This window comes from Octopus sinensis, linkage group LG2 (assembly GCF_006345805.1).
Source record: "Octopus sinensis linkage group LG2, ASM634580v1, whole genome shotgun sequence".
NCBI classification, from domain to species: Eukaryota; Metazoa; Mollusca; class Cephalopoda; order Octopoda; family Octopodidae; genus Octopus; species Octopus sinensis.
The window spans coordinates 45,807,244-45,831,717 of record NC_042998.1 but is presented as its reverse complement, the minus strand read 5'-3'; the positions used below and the strand labels follow the sequence as shown (position 1 = coordinate 45,831,717).

Genomic DNA, 24,474 nt, shown 5'->3' with positions numbered 1-24,474 from the left:
TAGGGTGCTGTGGCGTTGGGGTGAATTTCAGGCCTTTTGACAAAATATTAATTTCTTCTACTGAAAGAGTTTTTTGGATAGGCTAATATCTTCTGTTTCTCATCTTTGGTTTATACCATCTACTGTCGAGAACTCTGTCGGTTGGATCTAAAAAAACGCTTTTTCAAAGTTTTCCTTTTATTACTATTAATATTACCGAAGACATTTTCTCTGTTAATTTGCCCTCTTTTGTATCGATTCTGTCCATTTGTTGTTCTGTATTGTGGTTGTTTCTCACTGTAATTGTTTTTTATCCGTTGTGTATGTCTTCGTTTTTGGAGAAAGTTCAGTCCAGTGAAGAGAAAACTTCGATCCTTTTAGTTGGATTATTTTGTTGTCGAAGTAGTCTTGAATTGTCCTCATAAAATTGGTGAGTATAGTTTCGATATTTAGGTGTTTGATTAATCGGTTGAGAATAGGGTTTGTGGGTTTTAACTTCCTTCAGGAATGGGTTATCGGTAGAGTACTGTATAAGCCTACACGTGTATAAACCGCACCCCCGATTTTCGGTCTCCGCCGAGGGAAAAACGTGAGGGAAACCGGAAAATAACTTATACTAACAAAAAGGAAGAAAAGCGGGATGAATACAAACTTCAATTTCATGATGATTTTATACTTAACAAACATTTCCAACAGCAATCATTGATATTCATAATTATTAATGGAAGAAGATGAAGTCCAGGTTTTAAATGCAAGAGATAATAAGAGAACGTCTTTTTATTATGTGTGTGCTTATATGATTTATTCATATTGTGATTTTTATATTCTTTCTTTAAAATGTGTGGTCCTAAAAAGGACCGACCCTAATTGGTAGAGACTTCACTTAAGGCCTAAGAACTTTTCGTCGTCAGACGACCTGTTGAAGACCTCGTGGGGTTGATTGTCTGCATATGACAGTTCTTCCTCGTCCAATCTGGAGTCAGAAGAGTCGGAAGCGATGGCGTTGTCTTCCCACAAAATGTCATCTTCTGTGCCATCGAGCGCGTTGGATATGGCGCACTTCAGGAAATCCCGCTTGAGGATATCTTCTGGAATCTCCTTCCAAACCTTCAGGATCCACTTGCAGATCGTCCCCAAGTCGACTTTCTTCGTGCGCCTGGTCTTTGTCGTCTCCTTCGGTGCATTGGCCATCCAATCCTCCCAGCAGTGCTTGAGACGGTTTGTTGATTGCAACATCAAAAGGTTGAAGAAGGGATGTCATTCCCCCGGAGATCATTGCCACGTCGAGGTTCAGACGACGTATCTTTGTCTTGGTTTCTTCTGACTTGTGGCATCTGAATGCCTCCAGAAGCAGGAGAATCCTTCTCTGATGCAGTCCACTGATGTGCCGCCCCCACACTACTCGAAGCCAGTCTTCGATGAGTGCCTTGTCCATCCAGCCTTTCGCTTGGGCTCGAACGATGATCCCTTCTGGAAACTTGGCGTTTTTGGGTGATGTTTTCCTCTTGAAGACGATGTACATTGACAGCTTTCCTCCGTCAACCGTGCAAGCCAGCATCACCATAAAACAGTCCTTCTCGTGACCCGTCGTGACGATTTCCACTGTCTTCTTCCCCTTCTCACCAACAGTTCTCGCCATCGGAAGATGGAACTTGAGGGGAATCTGGTCTGCGTTGACGATGCAGATCAGAGGGTACTGATGCTGTTTACGTAGGTTGATGATAAACTGCTGGAACCTCTCAGTCTTCTCGTTGAGATCTGGCAGCTGCTGTGCAATGTGAGTACGATACATCTAGTGTCTGTCTGTCTTTGTTTTTTTATTGTGTGGGCATGTAGTGGGTGTATGTATGTATGTATGTATGTCCGTGAATATGTATTTCATATGGGCACGTATCTGTGTGTGTGGGGGTGCGTCTGTGTGGCCAGGATGCATGTCTGTGTATCTCAGCGCTGTGTGTGTTGCCATGAGTCTACGTGCTTTCCCCCTGCCTTTTGGACACACTTTTCCGTATATACCAGCAATGATTTCCTCACTAGTAATGCTTTCCCTGTATATTCCAAAAATGTAATTCTTTTCCCCCAAATAAATTGCACTTCATATTCGAGGCTCCGATGAAGCTATAAGATGTTATTCAGGCACACATCTAAGATTCCACTTCATCCATAGCAGAAACAGCTGTAAGTTAATGAAGTTCATAACATAATCTTTGCTTTTCTTGTGTCAACTCTTTTTTTTATTACCGCTCTATACTCATCAAACACTTTGTTCTGAAACATTCGTATATTGGGTTTACACTTGGTTCTTAGTCTAGCAATGCCTAAGCGATATATATATATATATCATAGGCGCAGTCGTGGCTTTGTGGTAAGAAGCTTATTTCCCAACCACATGGTTCTGGGTTCGGTCCCATTGCATGACACCTTGGGCAAGTGTCTTCTATAGTAACCTTGGGCCAACTAAAGCCTTGTGAGTGGACTTGGTAGGCGGAAACTGAAAGAAGCCCATCGTGTGTGTGTGTGTATGCATGTATATATTTATGTGTGTGTCTGTGAATGTGTGTGTGCATGTGTGTGTGTATCTGTGTTTGTCCACTCACCATCGCTTGACAACTGATGCAGATGTGTTTGTGTTCTCGTAACTTAGCAGTTCGGCAAAAGAGACCGACAGAATAAGTCCTGGGGTAGATTTCTCCGACTAAAACCTTTAAAGGCGGTGCTCCAGTATGGCTGCAGTCAAATGACTGAAACAAATAAAAGAATATATAGGACTTCCTTATTCCCAGTACGCAACTGGTACTTAATTTATTGACCCCGAAAGGAAGACAGGCAAAGTCGACCTCGGCGGAATTTGAACTCAGAACGTAAAGACTAACGGAATGCTTCTAAGCATTTTCTTTGGCGTGCTAACGATTCTGCCAGCTCACCGCCTTAGACCACATTGGTTTCAAATTTTGTTGCAAGGTTTGTAATTTCGGGGGAGGAGTTAAGTCGATTACGTCGACCCCAGTGCTCAATTGGTACTTATTTTATCGACCACGAAAGAATGAAAGAAAGCAAAGTCGACCACAGCGGAATTCGAACTCATAACGTAAAGACGAACGAAATGCTGCTAAGCATTTTGCCCAGCGTGCTAACGATTCTACCAGCTCACCGTGTTAGCTAACATTGTTCGTATTGACACTCCAAGAACTGCTAAAATTCAAGATCTTGTTGATGCATTTCTTAGATTGAACCATTCAAGATGTAGAGAATGAGTAAGTAGAAATATGATTTTACATTTTTCACATCCCTCTAACTCCGAAACGCGTATGCAGTTAATCATGTCCGGGTGTATTCGTTATTTTTTCTCCTTACCTGAGTGAGTTGTTGAGTATTGCTGTCTGGGAGATATCTTAAGGTAGTAAAATAGTAGTTTAACTGCTATTTCTAAATTTCGGTATGTGGTGAAGCAAATTTTGTTGAACCCTAATTATAATTTATACTCATAATTATAAGAATTTTTGTATAAGTTTACCGATAATGGTTCTTTTAACATACCGAACTACTTGGTAAAATTATTAATTATTAATTAATTAATTAATTTTACCCATTATTATTATTAATTAAATATATATATATGTAGTGGATCTTGCATGCATGAAGTGGATTTGATCCACCATAGCCAAATTTAAATTAACACAGCAATAGAACTTTTCCCACGGTGGAACAATGGTTTCTCTTTGACAGCAGTTTTACATTTTCCAGATGTCTTTAGCTAGACCGAAACGATATCTTCACCACTTGACCCTTTCCAACCTCTTCTACTTCACCAAAAGCTAGAATAGAGATAACAAGACCACCAACTAAATCTATTGTTCTCAATGATATATCTATCCTTCTGGATAGTTATATAAGCAAGCACACCCCAAGCAAACACCAGTTAGTCACAGTCGATGACAACGAAGTCTGGCTGACCAGCCTTGGTCAGAAGGAGAAATAAAGTTTACTGTCAGCAACTGTGAGACAACGTCCCACACCCTACAACTCCCGCTATCTATCATTCTATCTCTCTCTGTATTTACTACTAAACAATGAAAAGGACACAAACACAAACTTTACTTCGCATGCTTTTGGATTTATCATAACCTGCCCGTCGAGGCTAGGTGTTGTAACGTAACGGTAAATAAACATTTCCTTAAAACTTCATGCATTGTTCATCTTTCACATCCTACAATACGCAATTATAACAACAAATTTTTCTCGTTACAACTGCTGACTCTGACATTTGATATTATTGTTTACTAATCAATTCGTTACAATTCGTAACTACACTAACTAAAACCTAATTGTTACATATATATATATTATATGTATATGTACCTTTGAAGTTTGTTTATTTTTTGTTCATTTTTTGCATTAAATGCTTACCAAATGCTAAAACATTCTTTGTCGTCATAATGTTGCCATGAACGTTTTGTCGTTGTAAGATTATAGTGAAGCACAAAATGACACCTTCTAGATCCAGTTTTCTTACTGGGCAAAAATGATCAAACTTTAAACCTCTATAATTTATTTTTTAAATTTTCTAAAACAAGTGAATAACGTTCTGAGATTCAGCGTGAAAAATTACATCAGTACACCAAATTTTAAAATTTTCGCTTAATTATAAAAATTTAAAAAAGCGAAGTCAAACAGAAAAGATCCCCAAATAGTGATGTAATACTTGCAATGTTTCAAACATACGGTGAGAAAATAAGGAAAATTAATAATTACTCATTTTGCCCCAGATACCAATTTGCCCCATTCCCCTATTGATAATTTCAAGTATTTGATAAAATAACGAAAAATATTGGAAAAAAAAAAAAAAAAGAAGGAAGATTCGATTTAATGAAAAACACGTGACCATAAATGCAATGATTCTAAAGCCGAAAAGATGCTTTGAACTGTTGGGAGATTTAAATTTTATAATCAAAACTAAATTCAAAAATTTAAATTTTGTAGCATATTAGACCAGTTTTCAATGCCGCACTGAAATAATGAAGTTTACAAGTGGCAATATATGTGTGTGTGTGTGCTTGAGTGCGTGTGTATGCGTGTGTGTGTATGTGTGTGTGCGTGTGCATGAGTGTGCCTCTAACTGCAAGTGGTCAATCCAAGATCATTGCTCAGTCATGCGTTCATAAAAGGAATTTAAAGAAGAGACAATAGATAATTTCTTCTTACTATCAATTTCTTTATCTAGCTTTATACATTCATACTCCCCCTCACACACAGTAGTGTTTTGTAATTTTTCTTTTACCTATCGTTGTCCCAAAAGCAGCTTACAAATTACAGCTTACAAAAAAGCAGCTTACAATTTACAAATTGTATCTGCTTTTGCGACTGGGTAGTAGTAAACTTTTTTTAATTGAATGAATTGGTGTCACTAATGTGGAGAAATCTATGGTTATTTATCAAAAGGCGGCGAGCTGTTAGCACGCCGGGCGAAATGCTTTGCGGTATTTCGTCTGCCGCTACGTTCTGAGTTCAAATTCCGCCGAGGTCAACTTTGCCTTTCATCCTTTCGGGGTCGATTAAATAAGTACCAGTTACGCACTGGGGTCGATGTAATCGACTTAATCCGTGTGTCCTTGTTTGTCTCCTCAGTGTTTAGCCCCTTGTGGGTAGTAAAGAAATAGGTTATTTATCAAAAAAGAGGATCCATTACATATTTTCAAGGTATGTATGTATATTGAAAGAGAGCCTCTACATGCAAGAATTCTGGGAGGTGGGAATTTATTGAGTATAACAGGGGGCACCGATATCGAACTGGCCCAGAGCAGTTGCCCTATTCGTCCTCTATATATCCGACCATGTTAGAATAGTTGTGTGACTTATGACTCGATAATGGCAGAAGGATGTAATTGTGATATCATCTGCATGAGAAGTTTGCACAGGCAATAAACTGGTATCCACCCAGTGGTAACTCTTGAGTTTGTCGGCCTCACACCGGGACCCCCAGACCTATACAGCCTTTTACAACAGACCCAAAAGTGCCTCCCTCATAAAAATGTCGTTCGGGGCGGAGTGCTCCCTCGCCCCACAAGCTACATGACTATGCTCACCCCGATATGAATTTTCAGTTTCAGAGTTATTTTCCTTTATGAATGATATCATTAATACTGTTGTTGTTGCCGCTGCTGCTGTTGTTGTTGTCTGACCCCAAGACGGCTAGGAATGGACAGACCTATGATGAAAGTTATTTCAACAGTGACCACTCGTTCTTTTATATCTGAACAGAGTGCGCTCCGGATTGTATTATCCAATGGGACATTATGACAATGTTTGGTAACTGACGATTTAAAATGGTTTGCTACTGGACTCTACAGTGTCTCGGTGAATAGAGTGGTAGTTCACATGCCAACGATTCGTATTGTTTCTTAACGGTTGAGTATTTTGTTTATATATTTTAGTCACAAATGACGGCGATAAAACAATTTATTGATATCAACGGAAGTTAGATTATTGTGTCTAGAGTGACGTATCCTCTTTGTATGGATCGGCGGTGTAGTAATTTGTATGTATATTGTTTGTTAGAAAGATGATTATGTGAATGGGTTATGTCGAGGCTGGATTTTTCTATGATTCATGTAATTTTAGCATATCATCTTCCTTATTATCATTTGTCATTTGTAGTACATCTGTACTGAATATATAATTCTCGTGAATCTGATACGTGGCCTCCACCATGGTTTAGCCTTTCCTACTTTATCAGGATGTAATACGAGATTTTTAAAAGCCTTGCATTAGGAGTATAACATCATTTGCATATCCTCACATCAAGCCTGATTGAGCAGATTTATAGCACCATGACCATCTCCTCTTATGGTATATCCAAAACTACATTGTCGATATGCTCTTCCTGTTTGAAGACAGAATGGTGTGATTTGAACGCAACCGCGTACAAATTCATTAATTGGCGATCTTTCGTCTCTAGTAGACCTTTCCGTCGATTTCCGTAAAATTTTTTTTTTTTACATATGGACTTGCGGGAACTTTTGAAGTAATATACATACATATACACATACACCGAGTAAAAAATTTCAGTTATCTCTTTCTTTCACACATTACTCTGTCTCTTCACACACACTAACAGAAGCACTTCACTTACACAACATACTGTCTGTCTCCCACACCCCATCAAACACACACACACACACATGTACATCAATGCTTCACATGCACGGTAACTTCAAAAGAACTTCCCTCGTCATACAATCGCTTTCTCTTAGTCTCTTCCGCTCTCATTACTTCAAAAGTTCCCGCAAGCCCATATGTAAAAAAAAAAATTTTTTACGGAAATCGACGGAAAGGTCTACTAGAGACGAAAGATTGCCTATTAATTTGTACCGTCTTTTGTATTATTATTATGTGAATATCGTGTGAGACGATTAATAAACTTTGTTGTTTTTTTTTATATTCTGTATGTATTTTTAGGCCGTGGTGTTATATTGCGGCATATCTCACCCGCATGGCTTTATCATGTTTACATGGTCGACAATGGCTACCGAGGTTTTTCGTTTGTGTTTTAAATTTTGGTATGCTGATAGGTTTTGCTCTTATTGTAGTCTTCGTTTGATGTTAGATTCGGGTACTTAAACAGAAATGACACTCCAATTTGAATTAGTCTATTCATGTATGAGGGTTTTGTTCTGAGTTGTTACTAGCTTGCCGACGTTCTTTTTGTTTTGTGAAAAGTCGTCGTCCTCTCCGCAAATTTTCCCACGCTTAGTGTTGATCTGTATATTTCTGAATGACGACTTTCCGCTGTTCAACCAGCGGTCCAGCCGAAACCACCACGTCGCAGCATAATATATCCAGAACAACATTATTTACTCTATCGTACTACTACTATTTATATCTCTCTGATATATTTAGAAATGTAATATTTCTATCTTTGTAATCAGTGGATTTAATTCACTAGAATTCTTATATGTTTACAAGGCATAGACAAGCATCTTCAGCTAGCAGGCCATGCTACTCCAGACTGATGACAGGCAAGACTCAGAAACTAGTCTCTGGATGCAGGCTTAGCTGGGTGGAGGTATTTGTCTCCCCCTTGTAAACATAAGGACACAGGAAATGTGTCAAGGCCGACAGAAAGCGTTGATGCTTCCTAGGGCTAAATAGCAGTGGTGTGATTCCCTTCATGGGACTGTCACATTAAGTTGACAGTATACGACTACTCCATTATTTAGTGTGTCTTTCCTCAAAGAGAAAGAAAGAAAGAAAGAAAGCAATTTGACAAACATAGAATGGTAAGTACTTGTTAGGAAGAAATACTGCGGCTTGATAGAATCGATTAAAACTTTACAAGGCAACGTCTCAGCCCTTTGATTGGAACAGGTAGAAGAACAGATAAAAAAAGTAAGATCTCTCCCCATCTGTTTTTCTTCCCTCGTTTTTTTTTCTCTCTTCATTTTTTTTCTTTCCCCATTCTTTTCTGTATAAGAGCGTAAGCTCGAAACATCAGACTCTTCCATTTTTCCTGAATGTCAAATTAATACACATTGTTTGCAGTATTAATTTTTGTTATTTGTAGAACGTTTAACCACACATACACACACACATACATCTATATTCTGAGACCCCCTTTGGTCGCGACACTGACGATGGGATTGCACCAAGAAAGTTACCCTTTCAGGCACAAGTTCGGGCAAGGTTGTTTATAGAAGACCAGCAGTCGCCTATGCATACCGGCCTCCATTCTCCACGCCACCAGTGTTATCCAAGGGAAAGGCAACGGCCGGTACAGCTTGGCACCTGTGACGTCGCAACACATTTCTACAGCTGAGTAAGCTGGAGCAACGTGAAATAAAGTGTCTTGCTCAAGAACACAACACGCAGCCCGGTCCGGTATGCATGGGCGACTGCTGGTCTTCCATAAACAACCTTGCCCTGAGAGGGTAAATTTCTAGGTGCAATCCCACGGTCAGTCATTCCCGAAGGGGGTCTCAGCATATATATAAATAACTTAGAATAACTTAGAAAAGTTTTGGCCAGGCCATGTCTAACTTATATAACACCACCTGGCTATATATAGCACCACCTGGCTATATATATATATATCACGTGATCACGTACCGACCAGACCATCAGATGTTGCTACACATCGCTGGTCACAATGCGTTTTGCATTGTTTTAGCCTTCGAACGACGCCACCCCGCTGACTAAGCGAGCAGGCCAATATATATATATATATATATATTATATATATATATATAATCAAAGCAATTAAGATTCAAGTAACTTCCAATGAATTTACTTGAATGTGGTACTTAACTTAGATGCACCAGGTGTTATCCATACAGTAATGTGGGGTGATTATAAACGAGAAAGAAGCAACAAGAATGGATTGGTTTTTAGTACAATTGTTTCATACAAAGACAGGCTGTCTTTGTATGAAACAATTGTACTAAAAACCAATCCATTCTTGTTGCTTCTTTCTCGTATATATATATATATATATAATATATATATATATATATATATATATATATATATATATATATATATATATATATATACATATATACATACATACATACATACATATATACATACATACATATATACATACATACATACATACATACATACATACATACATACATACATACATACATACATACATACATACTTTATTATTAAACCTGCAAAAACATCACAAAAAAACGGCCAGTTTTGATATATATATATATCGTTTTTAGAAAAACAAATCCGGAGAAGAAGCACACTCTAAGAATTTATATCATTTTTAAATTGATAATTAAGAGTATTTTGTTTTTATTCAGAAATAGAGAGTGTGTGTGTGTGTGGGGGGGGGTGTAATAACTATACCACAACAGAAAGAAAACAACTGCTTACCTAAGAAGGCAACAAACTAAAAAATGTTCTCAATTTTCAACACATAACTTGAACCCATCACAGAAAACTTGTGCAAAATCTGTGGCCCTACCTTACTTTCGTTTCTCTTCAGTTCTCAAAAATACGGTATTTTCTGGTCAATAATTACAATTGTAATGCAGTAAAGTTATGCTATCAGTGACAGCAACAGTCACGTTCTGACGCCAAGACTTTAATGCTGATTAAGTTTCATTTCTTATGTAATGACAGTTTTGATATTTTTATCTTGCACGGGTGGGGTTGAGGTGTATAGAAATTTGGAGCAGAGTTAACCAAGTTTTGTAGTAGTAGTAGTAGTTCGCATAGTCGGCGGTACCGCCCTTTTTGGGTGGTGGGGTGGGAAACTTCGTTAGGGGCGTTGAAGAAAAATGAGATGATAACGGGTTGAACGGAAAAAGAGTGATTGATAGAATGATAACTTTTATTATATTTTTCAATGATGCAACTCGGGATTAGAAAATTAATTTTTTTTTTTTTAATCAACCTGAAAAAAAGTTTCTAGTTTTCTTCCTAAAACAAGAACAAAGGACAAAAATGATAAGTAAAAAAAAAAAAAAAAAGAAGTTTACTGATGAAGCTGGTCATAATGTTTCCAAGAGAATTCCCTGGAAACACGAGACATATGGCACTGGACAAAAACAACATCAACAGCAAGACAATGACGGCAAGAACTACAGCGACAACAAAATGAAAAATACACACACACACGGACGTGTGTGTGTGTGTGTGTACGTACCTACACACACGCGCGCGCGTGCAGGTACATACATACGTATGTATGTATGTATGTATGTATGTATGTATGTATGTATGTATGTGTATGTATACATGTATGTATGTATGTATAAGGATGCGATTACCTTTCTTTTAAAGCTGAATCAGACGACAGTCTCCAATACCAAATACGTTTCGGCGTAAATATATGTGCGTGTATAAATATACGTGTGTGTGTGTGTGTGTGTGCGCGCGCGCGTGTGCGTGTGTGTGTGTGTGTGTGGTGTGTGTGTGTGTGTGTGTGTGTGTGTGTGTGTATGCGCGTGTGTGTGTGTGTGTATAGAATTGAGTGAAACTTAGAAGAGGTGCTTAGGAAAGGCATCGCAACCGACGGGCTGGCGGCGAGATTGGCCCAGGACCAATTCTTCAATGCTAAGCACCAAGGGTGCATTGTTTGAATAAAGGTGCGTGCTCTAAGAAACGAGGAAACGAAAGCTGCTTGATGGGCTCGCGTGGCAGAGGTACAACGGGACAACAAAGCCACGATTTGGTCTTTGGTAGACCAAAATGGGCGCACAGTACTGCGCATTTCAGCAGCTCTTCGCTCAACTGTTTGGGACGAGTGGTAAACCGGATCGCAGGATGGACTTCAGTACCTAACTACGACGGTATGCTACGACACTCGACAAAGGTGGACGGGAGGGGCAGGAATGCCGATAACAGCCACGAAAATTCGAGATGCGATGATGAGCTCCATGGGAACCAAATCACCTGGTTTGTATGGTCTGTCCTACGAGCTTTACTTTTATATACTAGATTTGATTGGCAGCCTCTAAGCAGATATCTACCGCAACTGGCAGCAGAACGAGAGAATTACTTGTTCTGTAAGTCGATGAGCGGTGACATTGCTGAGGAAGGACCCAAACAAGGGGAATCAAATAGAAAGTTTTAGGCCCATATCGCTGCTGAACGAAGACTTCAAAATTTTGGCCAAAGTGTTAGCAAAAAGATTAGCGCTTATCGTCGAGGAACTTGTTTGTGATGCGCAAACATGCGCAATCTCAAGCAGATCCATTTGCGACAACCTCCACCTCATGCGATACAAGAAAAATCTCTCAATGGTAAATACCCAAAGAGAACGAATAATGCCGATGTTGACAAAGCCCTTGCCCATCAATGGTTAATGGCTTCTGGCTTAAAATCAGAAACAGAGGGGTTTATCATAGCAGCCCAAGATCATTGCCTACCTACAAGGAACTAGCAGGCCAACATATTAAAGAACGGCAGCTTTCCAACATGTCGTGTATGTCAACAACAAAATGAAACTATTGATCTCCATGTTCTGTCTTCAACAGAATATCTCAACAGGCATGATAGAGCTGCACAATATATTCACTGGGTAATTTGCAAACACCTGGACTTGCCCCATGATAAAAACTGGTGGGAACACAAACCACCTCCAGTGCTTCAAAATGGTCACATCTCACTCCTCTGGAACTTCACCATTCAAGCTGACAGAAAGATAGATGCAAATAGGCCAGACATCATATTGAAAGACTTCAGACAAAAATCATGCCTCCTCATTGATATGACTGTCCCAATCAATACAAACGTATCTGTCAAGACCTACCAAAAACTGAGCAAGTATAAAGATCTTGAAATAGAAATTAGCAAAATGTGGAACCTGAAGACTAAAACAATACCTGATGTCATAGGTGCCCTAGGAATGATAGCAAAAGGGGATGATTGTTACCTAGCTCAGATACCAGGAAACCCCAAAATGGCAGAAATTCAAAAGATAATGCTCATGGGAACTGCCCACACCCTACGTAAAATACTGTCTGTGTAGTATCAAATTTTAAAACAAACACATAATTTTCTCATGGTTTCTTAAACATTCTCTAGAACAACACTATGTACAAAACCAAATATATGGAACCCGAAGCATAACACCAACATGGACTTCTGACTTGTTGTCTCTTGAGGTCTCTGGGTGAGACTTGGAGCCAACTTGTACAAATGCAAAGCAAAAGTCAAACATAAAATAATAATAATAATAATAATAATAATAATAATAATAATAATAATAATAATAATAATAATCATTTAGAGATTAAAATACAGTCGTATCCCACTCGGCCTTATTCAATTTACAACAAGGGAGCCTGATGTAATCTCAACAAATGATTTCCGGGGCATCGGTATTTCTCTGAAGGCGGCGAGCTGGCAGAAACGTTAGCACGCCGGGCGAAATGTGTAGCCGTATTTCGTCTGCCGCTACGTTCTGAGTTCAAATTCCGCCGAGGTCGACTTTGCCTTTCATCCTTTCGGGGTCGATTAAATAAGTACCAGTTACGCACTGGGTCGATGTAATTGACTTAATCCGTTTGTCTGTCCTTGTTTGTCCCCTCTATGTTTAGCCCCCTGTGGGCAATAAAGAAATAGATTACAGTCTCAAAACTTTAGATATGCCGGATTACGCAGATACAACTAAATCATGTACAATAATGATCTTTTATCTTGTCTCACTCATTGTCAATGAGGACGTAAACAAACCAACACTGGTTATCAAGCGTTGGTGACACCCAAACATGCACATATGCAAACACATGCACATATGCAAACACATGCACACAATGCATACTTATATTCATACGCACCCACACATACACATATGTATATATGTATGTATGTATGTATGTATGTATGTACGTATGTATGTAAATATGTATGTATGCATGCATGCATGTATGTATGTATGTACGTACGTACGTAAGTATGTATGTATGTATGCAAGTATGTATGTATGTGTGTGTGTATGTATGTATGTGTGTATGCAAATATGTATGCATGCATGCATATATGTACGTACGTATGTATGTATGTGTATATCTGTTTCTTTATTGCCCACAAGGGGCTAAACATAGAGGGGACAAACAAGGACAGACAAACGGATTAAGTCGATTACATCGACCCCAGTGCGTAACTGGTACTTAATTTATCGACCCCGAAAGGATGAAAGGCAAAGTCGACCTCGGCGGAATTTGAACTCAGAACGCAACGACAGACGCAATACCGCTAAGCATTTCGCCCGGTGTGCTAACGTTTCTGCCAGCTCGCCGCCTATGTGTATATCTGTATGTATGTGTATATCTGTATGTATGTATGTACGTACGTATGTATGTATGTATGTATGTATGTATGTATGTATGTATGTATGTATGTATGTATGTATGTATGTATGTATGTATGTATGTATGTATGTATGTATGTATGTATGTATGTATGTATGTATGCATGTATGTATAAGTACGATGGTAGTTTCCGCTACCAAATCTACTGACAAAGCTTTCTTTGGTCGAACCAAGGTTACAGTAGAAGACACGTGTCAAACAGTGGAACTAAACCTGGTGTCAAGCAGTGGAACTAAACCTGGAACCATGTGGTTGGGAAGCAAGCTTTTACCACATAATCTGTATTCAGCACGCTTTAAGTTATAAAAATATGTAAAATAAAACATTATCAATACAGCATACATAACGTACTTACGTTTATGGTTTTGGTTTGCACGATTCCTAATGTGAAATCGCGTGTTGAAGCAGGTATTGTTTTATTTCGGGACGGTCATTTTTTGTTGCCAAATAAACACACGCACTGTATATCCGTTCTCCAATCGTTTATTATTGTTCTTATTTTATCATATGTACACTGTCTGGAAATCTTTCGTCACACATCTGTGACCTGTTTAGCGACTCTTCCATCCACGTGTATCCTGTTCTGTTTAGTTAATTCTGTCTTTCTATGATGTGTATCCTTATCTGCGCATACGTTTGCGTCTGTATCCGCGCGCGCGTATGTGTGTGTCTCTGTGCATGTGTATGTGTGCACGCACGTATGTGCACACCCGTATATGTGTTTTCTAGGTGTGTTTGTGCGTATGTGTGTGTCTCTGTGCATGTGTATGTGTGCACGCACGTATGTGCACACCCGTATACGTGTTTTCTAGGTGTGTTTGTGCGTATGTGTGTGTCTCTGTGCATGTGTATGTGTGCACGCACGTATGTGCACACCCGTATATGTGTTTTCTAGGTGTGTTTGTGCGTATGTGTGTGTGTGTGTGTGTACGGGTTTGCTTGCTACATTGTTTGCATCTTTTGCCTTTTACATAGTTATTTTTTCATCTGTTTACTTATCTGTTTTTTTATATTTCATCATAAATATGTGCATGTTTGTCTTTTTTGTCTTGTGTATATATTATACTGTTTGTATCTGTCTTTTTTCCCTTGTGTCTTTAGTCGTCGTGCTGCGTGGTGTTGTAGTGGTGGCGGAGGGTAAGATAAAATAAGAATAAGAATAAACAAGTGGAGAGGGAATATATAGTTCGCGTGTATTTGACAAGAAAGAAAATGACCATCCCGAAATGTAACAATACATAATCTACGTTTGTTGTTTAAACGCTGCGGTTTTTCGTCCGGGAAAATTTTCTTTAAAGTGTTAAAAAAGACCTATATAATATACTGCAGATATTGTTTTTATTACAGAGCTGTTCTATTGCATTATTCGAAATTATTCTGCTTATGTGATGCAATTGCAAACCAGCAGTTAGTTTATGCATGCACTATCTGCATATGTGAGAACTAAGTGCGCCATGGGAAGAACATATGGGGGAAGAAATGGGGCGAATCTTGCCAAATACAAGAAGCTAGTAGAGCAGTGCAGGAATTTGAGATGACAGGCACGTTTTTGAGGCAATAGAAGTAGGTTGTCGAGATTTTGTGGGGCGATAATTCTTAAAAGCTTTGACTGAGTTTGGAGTTATTGGTGCAGCAAAGAGGAAAACTATAAGTTCCATCACTGAAAATGCATAGGTAGCTTTAGTTAAAGAGGGAAGACAGCGGTTTTCTACTATTGGGATGAAAGCTGGGACTTGATCAACCCCGCCTGGATCAACTCGACGAGGGATCTGATGTTAGCAGACCCGAAATCTCTTGAGGTCCTCAGAAACATGAATGATGATGCATCCCAGAGTATCCGTAATATATATTTTAAAACTATACTTCAAACTAGCGGATTTGATTTCGTTTTGGAAGTAACACGAGTACGCAACATTGACAGGCCATAATCACAGCGAAATACGTCCCTGTGACTTTCGTGATCACTAGTGGGGCTGAAGTATATTGTTCATTTTTTAATGATATACGTCTTTAAAGGGATTTTGTTTCGACGAAATCCTCCCCGCTCCCAACGTTTAAGTAGGAGTACAGATAATGTTTTTTTTCCCAAGAGCTGCTTCTTTTGCCTAATTCCAATTTATTATGTAAAATAATTTAAAAAAAAGTTTCGTACTCCATGGTTTCTGCCAAATATTTAAATACGTACACCGTTCTTTCACATTTTTTGACCTTTTGTATTGCTGAATGTTTACATTATTTCAGCATATTTTCGTTACACTTCAAACAACAACCTTGAGATATAAGGTATTTATAGAGGCGACGAGACAGAAGAATCGTTAGTGCGTCGAACGAAGTGCATGCGGCATTTTTTTCGACTCTTTACGGTCTGAGTTCAAATTCTACCGAAGTCGACTTTGTCTTTCATACTTTTGAGATTCATAAAATAAGCACCAGTTGAAATTGGGGTCGACGTAATCAACTAGCACCCCGTCCCTAAAATTCCAGGCCTTGTCCTTATCGTAAAAAGAATTATTAAAGGCGGTGAGCTGGTACAATCGTTAGCATGCCGGACAAAATGTTTTGTAGCATTTCTTCCAGCTGATGTTCTGAAGTAAAATCTGAAGTAAAATGCCTTTCATTCTTTTGAGGTTGATAAAATAAGTATCAGTCGAGCACTGGAGTCAATGTATTCAACTAACTCCCTCCCTCTAAAATTTCATACCTTGTACCTTTAATTGAAACAAAAGTTGAGCACTGGAGTTGATGTAGTCGCTCTACTCACTCTCCCTTGTTCAAAATTTTAAACCACATGAGCTATTTATATCCACTCTTGCACATATGTGACTGCTCAGCTCAACAATTTGAACTCAGAGCGTTCAAAATTTAAAACCATATGAGCTATTTATAACCACTCATGCACATATGTGACTGCTCAGCTCAACAATTTGAACTCAGAGCGTTCAAAATTTTAAACCATATGAGCTATTTATATCCACTCATGCACATATGACTGCTCAGCTCAACAATTTGAACTCAGAGCGTTCAAAATTTTAAACCATATGAGCTATTTATATCCACTCTTGCACATATGTGACTGCTCAACTCAACAATTTGAACTCAGAGCGTAAAGTTGGACGAAATGCCGCTAAACATTTTGCCTGGAGTGCTATCGATGCAGCCAGCTTGCCGCCTTAAAAGTTAGTATCATATTAAGAACTAACCTTTGCAACAGACGATTGAAATAAAAACCTCAAATGACAAAGTTACAGAAGTGGAACGAAAATCTTCTAAGATAAAGTGAATTCGTCAATAAAAACGAATCACAAAATATGAAAGAAGCGTTGCCTTCCTTTTTACTCTTCATTTTCTTTAGCGCCAAACTAATACCAACTCTATGTTCGCTTTGGGTGAACCGGACAGGTAACTAAACACTTTTAAACTTCGTATACTGGTAGAATGTGTTTATAAAACATCATTTTCTCTTGGCTTTATTGAGAAAATTCTATATGTTGTAACATATTTCGTCTTTAATTTCGAGCATTTCGGCAATTTTAACCAATCGCTGACCACCATTTAGGTAAATAACATTCTGTGCATAATGAATATGTCCCTCCTTTAAGAAACAGATTGGGTTTATTTACCCCTAACCCTAACTAACCCTAACTCTAACCCTAAATCTAAAATAGATTGAAATGCAATAGATCGATACTAAGGCCATAATTATGGGTGACAATTTCATACGACACTGCTACGGAAAATGAGATTTTTTTCTAGTGGTATCAAATGAAAATGTCACCCATAATTATGGCCCTAGTATCGATCTATTGCATTTCAATTTATTTTAGATTTAGGGTTAGAGTTAGGGTTAGTTAGGGTTAGGGTTTTGATGAGGGGTTGGGGAAGGGTATCTTTTTTTCTTCACAAATGTAAATAAACCCAACCTGTTTCTTAAAGGAGGGACATATTCATTATGCACAGAATGTTATTTACCTAAATGGTGGTCAGCGATTGGTTAAAATTGCCGAAATGCTCGAAATTAAAGACGAAATATATTACAACATATAGAATTTTCTCAATAAGGCCAAGAGAAAATGATGTTTTATAAACACATTCTACCAGTATACGAAGTTTAAAAGTGTTTAGTTAACTAGAAATTGTGTTGAAAAGTGCCGTTCAAAAGGAAAAGATCCCAACACTTCACAGTTCGTGAATTATTTCGCCACGGATCAACAGCGAATATACAACCTGTATGAACTCCTGTACTAGTGATCCAGGCAGCAGCATCACAGCCACGACTTCACACACGACATGTACCTACAACCGGCTCGGTACCATGGCCGCGACTTCTTGATACAGTATTTCAACTACCGAGCACTAATGACTACGAACTGGTATCAATTATCTTCAAACCAGTCAGACTCAGCCTCTCACATCTACAATGTCATTCTAATAATAAACGATCCTATCATTGAAATCTTAAAGCTATGAGATAATGCATGATTAATTCAAAGCAATGTAAATAAATAATCATTACATTTGACAGAGTAATTTGAATACCAAAGGTTTTAATCTGATTGTGGACTTCGAGAACAGAATTCTTGGTCAACTGTCTTCTTACCAAATGGCTATTTCTTCTTAACATTTATTACAATTACGTATGATATATTCAGCTAATTTTAAATAGTTCATTTCTTTAACAGCTGCTATTAATTTTGTTCTTGGTGTTGTATGCACTCTATTTTTATTGTTGTATATTGTTCGTGAACAAGGCAATTTATATACATTGAGATATTATTTCATTTTATATATGACTCTGAACATGTACGGTTCATGTGCACACTGCCATAACAGCAGTTGGAAAACATGTTTGCTCCAAATGAGAAAAGTTGATCATGATTTATATATATATATATATATATTTTACTTTTTAGTTATACACTCACTCATACACTCTCTCTTTCTCTATCGTGTGTGAGAGAGAGAGATTTGAGGCTATTATTTAACAGCCATCTTGCTCTTGAAACAAAGAGGTATCATAAAGAGGAAGAAACAGTATATTTTTCTCTGTATAACAACAGGAGGTGTGTGTGTGTGTGGCGGGGTCTCTGCGGCTTGCAAGCTGCATGTGGCTCTTGAGCTGCTGTGTGCAGCTCCTGAGACAAGATTGGCTTTCAAAATCATATCTTAGTAAAACAACTTCTAATATCCTACCAACCAGATTTTAAAGTAATTACTGCAAAAATGAAGATGCAATATAAGCCTTCAGCAGGTGGGGAGTAATCAATTTACTTAGCAGTATATATTTTTTATTTGATAATAAATGTTGTGGCTTTTGAATGTAAAAAGACACATGTGTGAAGGAGTGTGGACTAGTGGCTGGGGTGTTGCACACATGATTGCAAGATTACTGCTTTGATTCCCTGACTAGTGGCATGTTGTTTTCTTGAGCAAAACACTTCATTTCATGTTACTCCAGTCCACTCAGCTGTAGGTGGGTAAATCTGTGACAGATAAGGCGGCGAGCTGGCAGAAACGTTAGCACACCGGGCGAAATGCTTAGCGGTATTTCTTCTGCCGCTACGTTCTAAGTTCAAATTCCACTGAGGTCGACTTTGCCTTTCATCCTTTCGGGGTCAATTAAATAAGTACCACGCACTGGAGTCGATATAATCGACTTAATCAATTTGTCTGTCCTTGTTTGTCCCTTCTGTGTTTAGCTCCTTGTGGGTAGTAAAGAAATAGGTATTATTCATCTTTCTTGTGTCTATGAACTTCTCACTTCAAAGACTATAGACGTTTTCGCTGTCTTCTTCATTGCCATCCTTATATGTTCCTAACACACGCATACATCTATGCTCACACACACGCATACATTTTGTTCTCATGACAGCCTATCTATTATTCTGTATACACGACGCACACACAGACACACGTTAACATATCAATAAATCTTCTCTTAATCATTCAACGCGGTTGTGTCTCTTTCCCTCTGGTGCCTATCTGTTTCATTCAATTTCTCTCTATTGTATCGGCTGTGTGATGTGGTACTAGCGAGCCATTCTCGACACCTCACATCGCCCGGTCCTTCACGTAACAATAGCCGCTGCGCGTACATAGATTTCTGTTGAACCAACAGATAGAATGTATGTGTGTCTGAAGGCCTTAGTGTAATGCTAGAAATAACAACCAAATCTCCGAAAAAATTTTTACCCCAAAATTTCAGTTTTTTTTAAATCACCCCATTCCTCGGCTTTTGGAATAAAAGCCCCTCAGAAATAAGGAATGCATCAGCACAGTTACTCTTCCTCCCATTCCAACTGCAACCACCCTCCTCCGACACATTAGATAAATTTTTGCGCCTCCCCTCTTCTTTGATAATGAGAAGGTGAATTAGAGTTTGCATCTATTTTATTCATAATCTTAATATCCTTTATGTATTAGATATCAAACTGCTGTATCTTGTGACATAGCATGCTATGCCAATCTTCACTTTTTATGTATTCATACCCCTCTTGCATGATTCTCTCCCCTGATCCCTAACTAAGATTATATATGCAATACAGGATATCCATAAATTAACTCTCAACCTTCCACCCTTCAAATTGTAAAGATAATTTATGAACACTTGTATGTTCGAAAAGTGTGTGTGTGTTTTTTTTCTTTGAGTTTTATTTAAGTTCTTAAGAAAGTTCAAGCCGGTCGCTAACAAAGTGACAAGACATTTTGAGTTAGCAGAGTTCTCGGTGTTTGTAAATATGTGGTTGAGTTGGCGTATTGGTTAAGTTGTTGATGTACACTCCAAAGTGTGTACATATAAAGAATCTCAGATGGAGAATCTTTGAAATGTCGGAATTCCTTGAGGGAATTTAAGATTCGGATTTCTCTGAGTACGACTGGTGACTACCGTAAATCCTCGAGTATAATCCGCATTTCCCCCCAAAATTTAAAGGTCAAAATCCCTAGTGCGTATTATATACGAGGTTAAAAATGAAAATTATTTTCTAAGCAACGTCCGAGTCTCTATTTGCTGTCCGGCAATGTTTATTCAGACGTATTTTGTGATGTCGGGCGCGAAAATACCTTAAGCTAAGCCTGAAAGCAATGAAGTCATAAAAGAATCATCCATAACTTGCAGTAAGCAACATTTATTAAACGTTATTACTGTTATTTCTTTATTTTCTGCAAACAAAATGCACAAAATAGCTACACGTTTGCATTATGTTATATATACAATAATAATAAAGGACGTTACCGTATACATTTTTATAAACCAAGGACGTTATATAGACCGCCTTGACTCAAGTTAGAGAAGGGGTGCATATTATACACAAGGTTTAGGTTTTTCAGAGGTACAGCCCCTAAAAATCCCCTGCGTATTATACTCAAGGGTGGACTATACTCGAGGATTTACGGTATTTATATCACGTTTACATATGCAAACCCACTCCTTTCCAACATGGACTATTTCAGACAGGGAGATGGATGAAACTTCGCAACAGTGGAGAGAGCTGAGTTTGTCAGTTTCTCATGCAGCTGAGGATAGACAGAAACAGAGAGTATGGGACAATCTGTGTACAGGTGCTACGCTCAGCTCTATTTTTGATTAATTTGATCAATTTTCAAGGTGTCACCTATTTTCCGCAAGGGCGAATTTCTCGGGGAACTGGATTGATGCCAACATTTGTGGCATCAATCCAGTATCAATACACATGTGGCCAACATTGGTGGTCTACTCAGTCTGGACGAGCCCTGCATCTCCATTGCACTCAGTGTGGGAGCCGACGTCTGTGAGAATTGAGATGTCGCTGTGGTGGACCCCTCGATACCACATTCCTTCGTGGTTTGCCTTTCCGCCTAAATGTTGGGTCCTTTCGCTCGTCACATCGGGCTAAACTTAATCATTAAGTGAGCCTTGGTTCGGGTTAATATCCCTTCAGTTCTGGAACCGGTGTTTTTATCCAGAAGTAATGGGAAGAGACTAAATGGTCTTTTCCTTTGTCCCTGGGTAAGAGTTAGGTATCTTATCTGGGACACCATAGTCTGTGACTTCTTTGCTCCCTCCCATATCCTGAATGCTGAGGTAAATGGGAGGGTAGTCGCTTCCGTAGCCGAACAGAATAAAATCTTTAAGTATCGGGACTTGTCAGTGAACCACTTCTTCCAGCTTGTAGCGTTTGAGATGTTTGGAGGGGTGGGCCGCTAACAACGAAGTTCTTGTTATCATTGGCAACGCGTCTTAACGAGATGTCAGGTGGTACCCGTAAGGGTGCTTGGCTATTCAAACGCCTTAGTCTAGCCATCGTGCACGGTAATGTCACTAGCGTGTTGGCTTGCTTCAGTAGGTTCGGTTGAACTTTGTGGTGTGCGGCCAATTGGAGCACTTAGTGTTGATGTTTTTATTCTTTTTTCCTTCTTTCTTCCTTTTTTCTATTTCCCCCCATTTTTTTCATACGCAATTCCCGTTAGAAGAGAATCTCTTGAAATTTTACTGTTACAATTAAGAGTGTTGTTATTTAATAAATATAGTCTACTATCAAGTATTTGACCTTGTGAATGAGAGAATTCATTCTGGAGGACTAACAAATTATTAAGATTGTGCTATTTGTACTCAGAGGTAGTGGGATAGATGTATACTGGCCTATGATCTTCGCGCTGTTTGATACTATGAACTTGAAGTACGATCATTGTATCCTTCCAATTCAACCAGATAAATTAAAATTTGTAAGGACGAATGGTACGAGCAACCTGAAATAACCAGATCTCATTCAAATTACATCCAACCAAAATACGTGTAAAGGTTGAAAGATTATTTTTGTGTAACTGTTGGAATTTATTTAGTGTAGTTACCAATTGTAACGAGTAAGATTGATTAGGTACACAATAATATGAAATGTCGGAGTCAACAGTTGTAACGATAAAAGTTGTTTTAACGGTAAGTTGTAAGATGTGAAAGATGAACAATGCGTGAAGTTTTAAGAAATTATTTATTTACCGTTACGTTACAATACCTTGCCTCGACGAGCAGGTGATGATATCGTAAAGCATGCGAAGTAAAGATAGATATGTAGTTTGTGTTTGTGTTCTCTTCATTGTTTAATAGTAATTACAGAGAGATAGAATGATGGTGTAAGATAAAAGAATTAGAGGTAGTGAGTGTGTATGACGAAGGCTCGCATAGTTGCTGATAGTAAACTTCATTTCATTTATTCCTCTGACCAAGGTTCTAGCGGTCCGTTCGCTAAATGATGTTAGATCTCTCTCTCTCTCTCTCTCTCTCTCTCTCTCTCTCTCTCTCTCTCTCTCTCTCAACTCAAGAGTCATTACCAAATGACTGATTATCTTTTTGCTTGGGGTTTATGCTTTTATAACTATCCAAAAGGATAGACATATCGTTGAGATCAAGGCGCTTCGTTGTGGTATTGTAATATCTTTATTCTAGCTTTTGGTGAAGTAGAAGAGGTTGTAAGGGTTATTTCGGCCTAGCTAAAGCAATCGGGCAAATGTAAAACTGCTGTGAGAGAAAAACTATTGTTCCACCGTGAGAAAAGTTCTGTCGAACTGTTAATTTAAATTTGGCTATGGTGGATCGAATCCACTTCATGCTTGCAAGATTCACTACATACGTGTTGGTTTTAACTGGAACGTCTTTTATCAATATATTGCTTAATGGATACTATCTGACTTAAACAACAACATTTTGCTTCTGTAATAGACTTAAACGTATGGGATGTATTTGCCATGACGACCATATATCTACACTTTCTATTTATATAATTGAGCTTTCCATCAAACCAGTTTCAAAATGCCCGCCTCAACAAGTCCTGTATCTATAATGAACATTACGATATGCTACTGAAAAGAACAATTAATTCTATCCAAAATTATGGAATCAAGGTAGTTACAGCTCATTGTTATTGCATCAACTAAACTAAAAAGTTACCGTCAGGCATGCACCACAATTCCGTAACAATATGAAAAAAGGACAAAACAACTTACCTCATCAACTGCACCAACCATACTAGGCAGCTCCTGCAACATATACATGAAAACCTAAAAAGAGGACAGTCGTTTATCTTACTCCTTTAGCATTTAAACTAGCCATATCAGGCCAAAATTTTCGAACTCTTTTATGTTCAAACTGCCAGATCTGGTCACTCTACAATGTATGGACTGAAATGTGCTTATTTCTTGTTTTGAGATGTTTTTGATGTTTGAAGCATATATTTTAGTCGATTTCCCCTTAAATATTTGATTTTACAAAAGAAAGACAAAAAAAGTGAAAACAAAAAAACAAAAAAGAAAAAGGAGAGAGAAAAAGAAAAAGAAAAAGAGAAGAAAAAGAGAGTGATACATTGTTGTTTTTTCTCTTTCTTCTCTTTTTCTGTCTACAATGTTATTATGAAAATAAACAATCACAACATTAAAATCTCGAAGCTAAGATTTATTCAAAACAATTTGAATAAATAAACGTTACATTTGACAGATTAATGTAGATGTTAACGGGTTATTCACCTAGACAAGACATAACCGTAATGACACTACAGCCATCCCACTCAAAAAATGCCAACTCTACAAATGCGAAGCCTTAGTCTCTGACTTCCTTCCACAATGACCACTCATCGTAGCAAAGCCAACAGCTCATCACAAGGCCAGGTTTTCTCTTCGGAGTCAGAAAACAGTTGTT

General features: G+C 38.3%; 1 protein-coding gene and 1 long non-coding RNA gene across 4 annotated transcripts in view; both read right to left on the bottom strand.

Moving 5' to 3' along the window:
• Nucleotides 1-2,232, bottom strand: part of LOC118767790 — a 7,503-nt gene extending 5,271 nt beyond the window's left edge. The window contains exon 1 of the long non-coding RNA XR_005003706.1: nt 2,154-2,232. This is a non-coding gene — a long non-coding RNA (uncharacterized LOC118767790). The remainder of the gene's footprint in view (nt 1-2,153) is intronic.
• Nucleotides 1-23,970, bottom strand: part of LOC115232465 (hydroxylysine kinase-like) — a 53,946-nt gene extending 29,976 nt beyond the window's left edge. The window contains exon 1 of one of the 3 annotated variants that reach the window (XM_029802348.2): nt 23,787-23,970. In XM_029802348.2, the coding sequence (XP_029658208.1) occupies nt 23,787-23,791 (5 nt within the window). In that variant the 5' untranslated portion in view covers nt 23,792-23,970. Of the gene's footprint in view, nt 1-9,864; nt 10,135-23,786 lie in introns of those variants that run through there. The other 2 variants (XM_036512948.1, XM_036512940.1) reach the window with 2 other exon arrangements.
• Nucleotides 23,971-24,474: the final 504 nt, after the last annotated feature.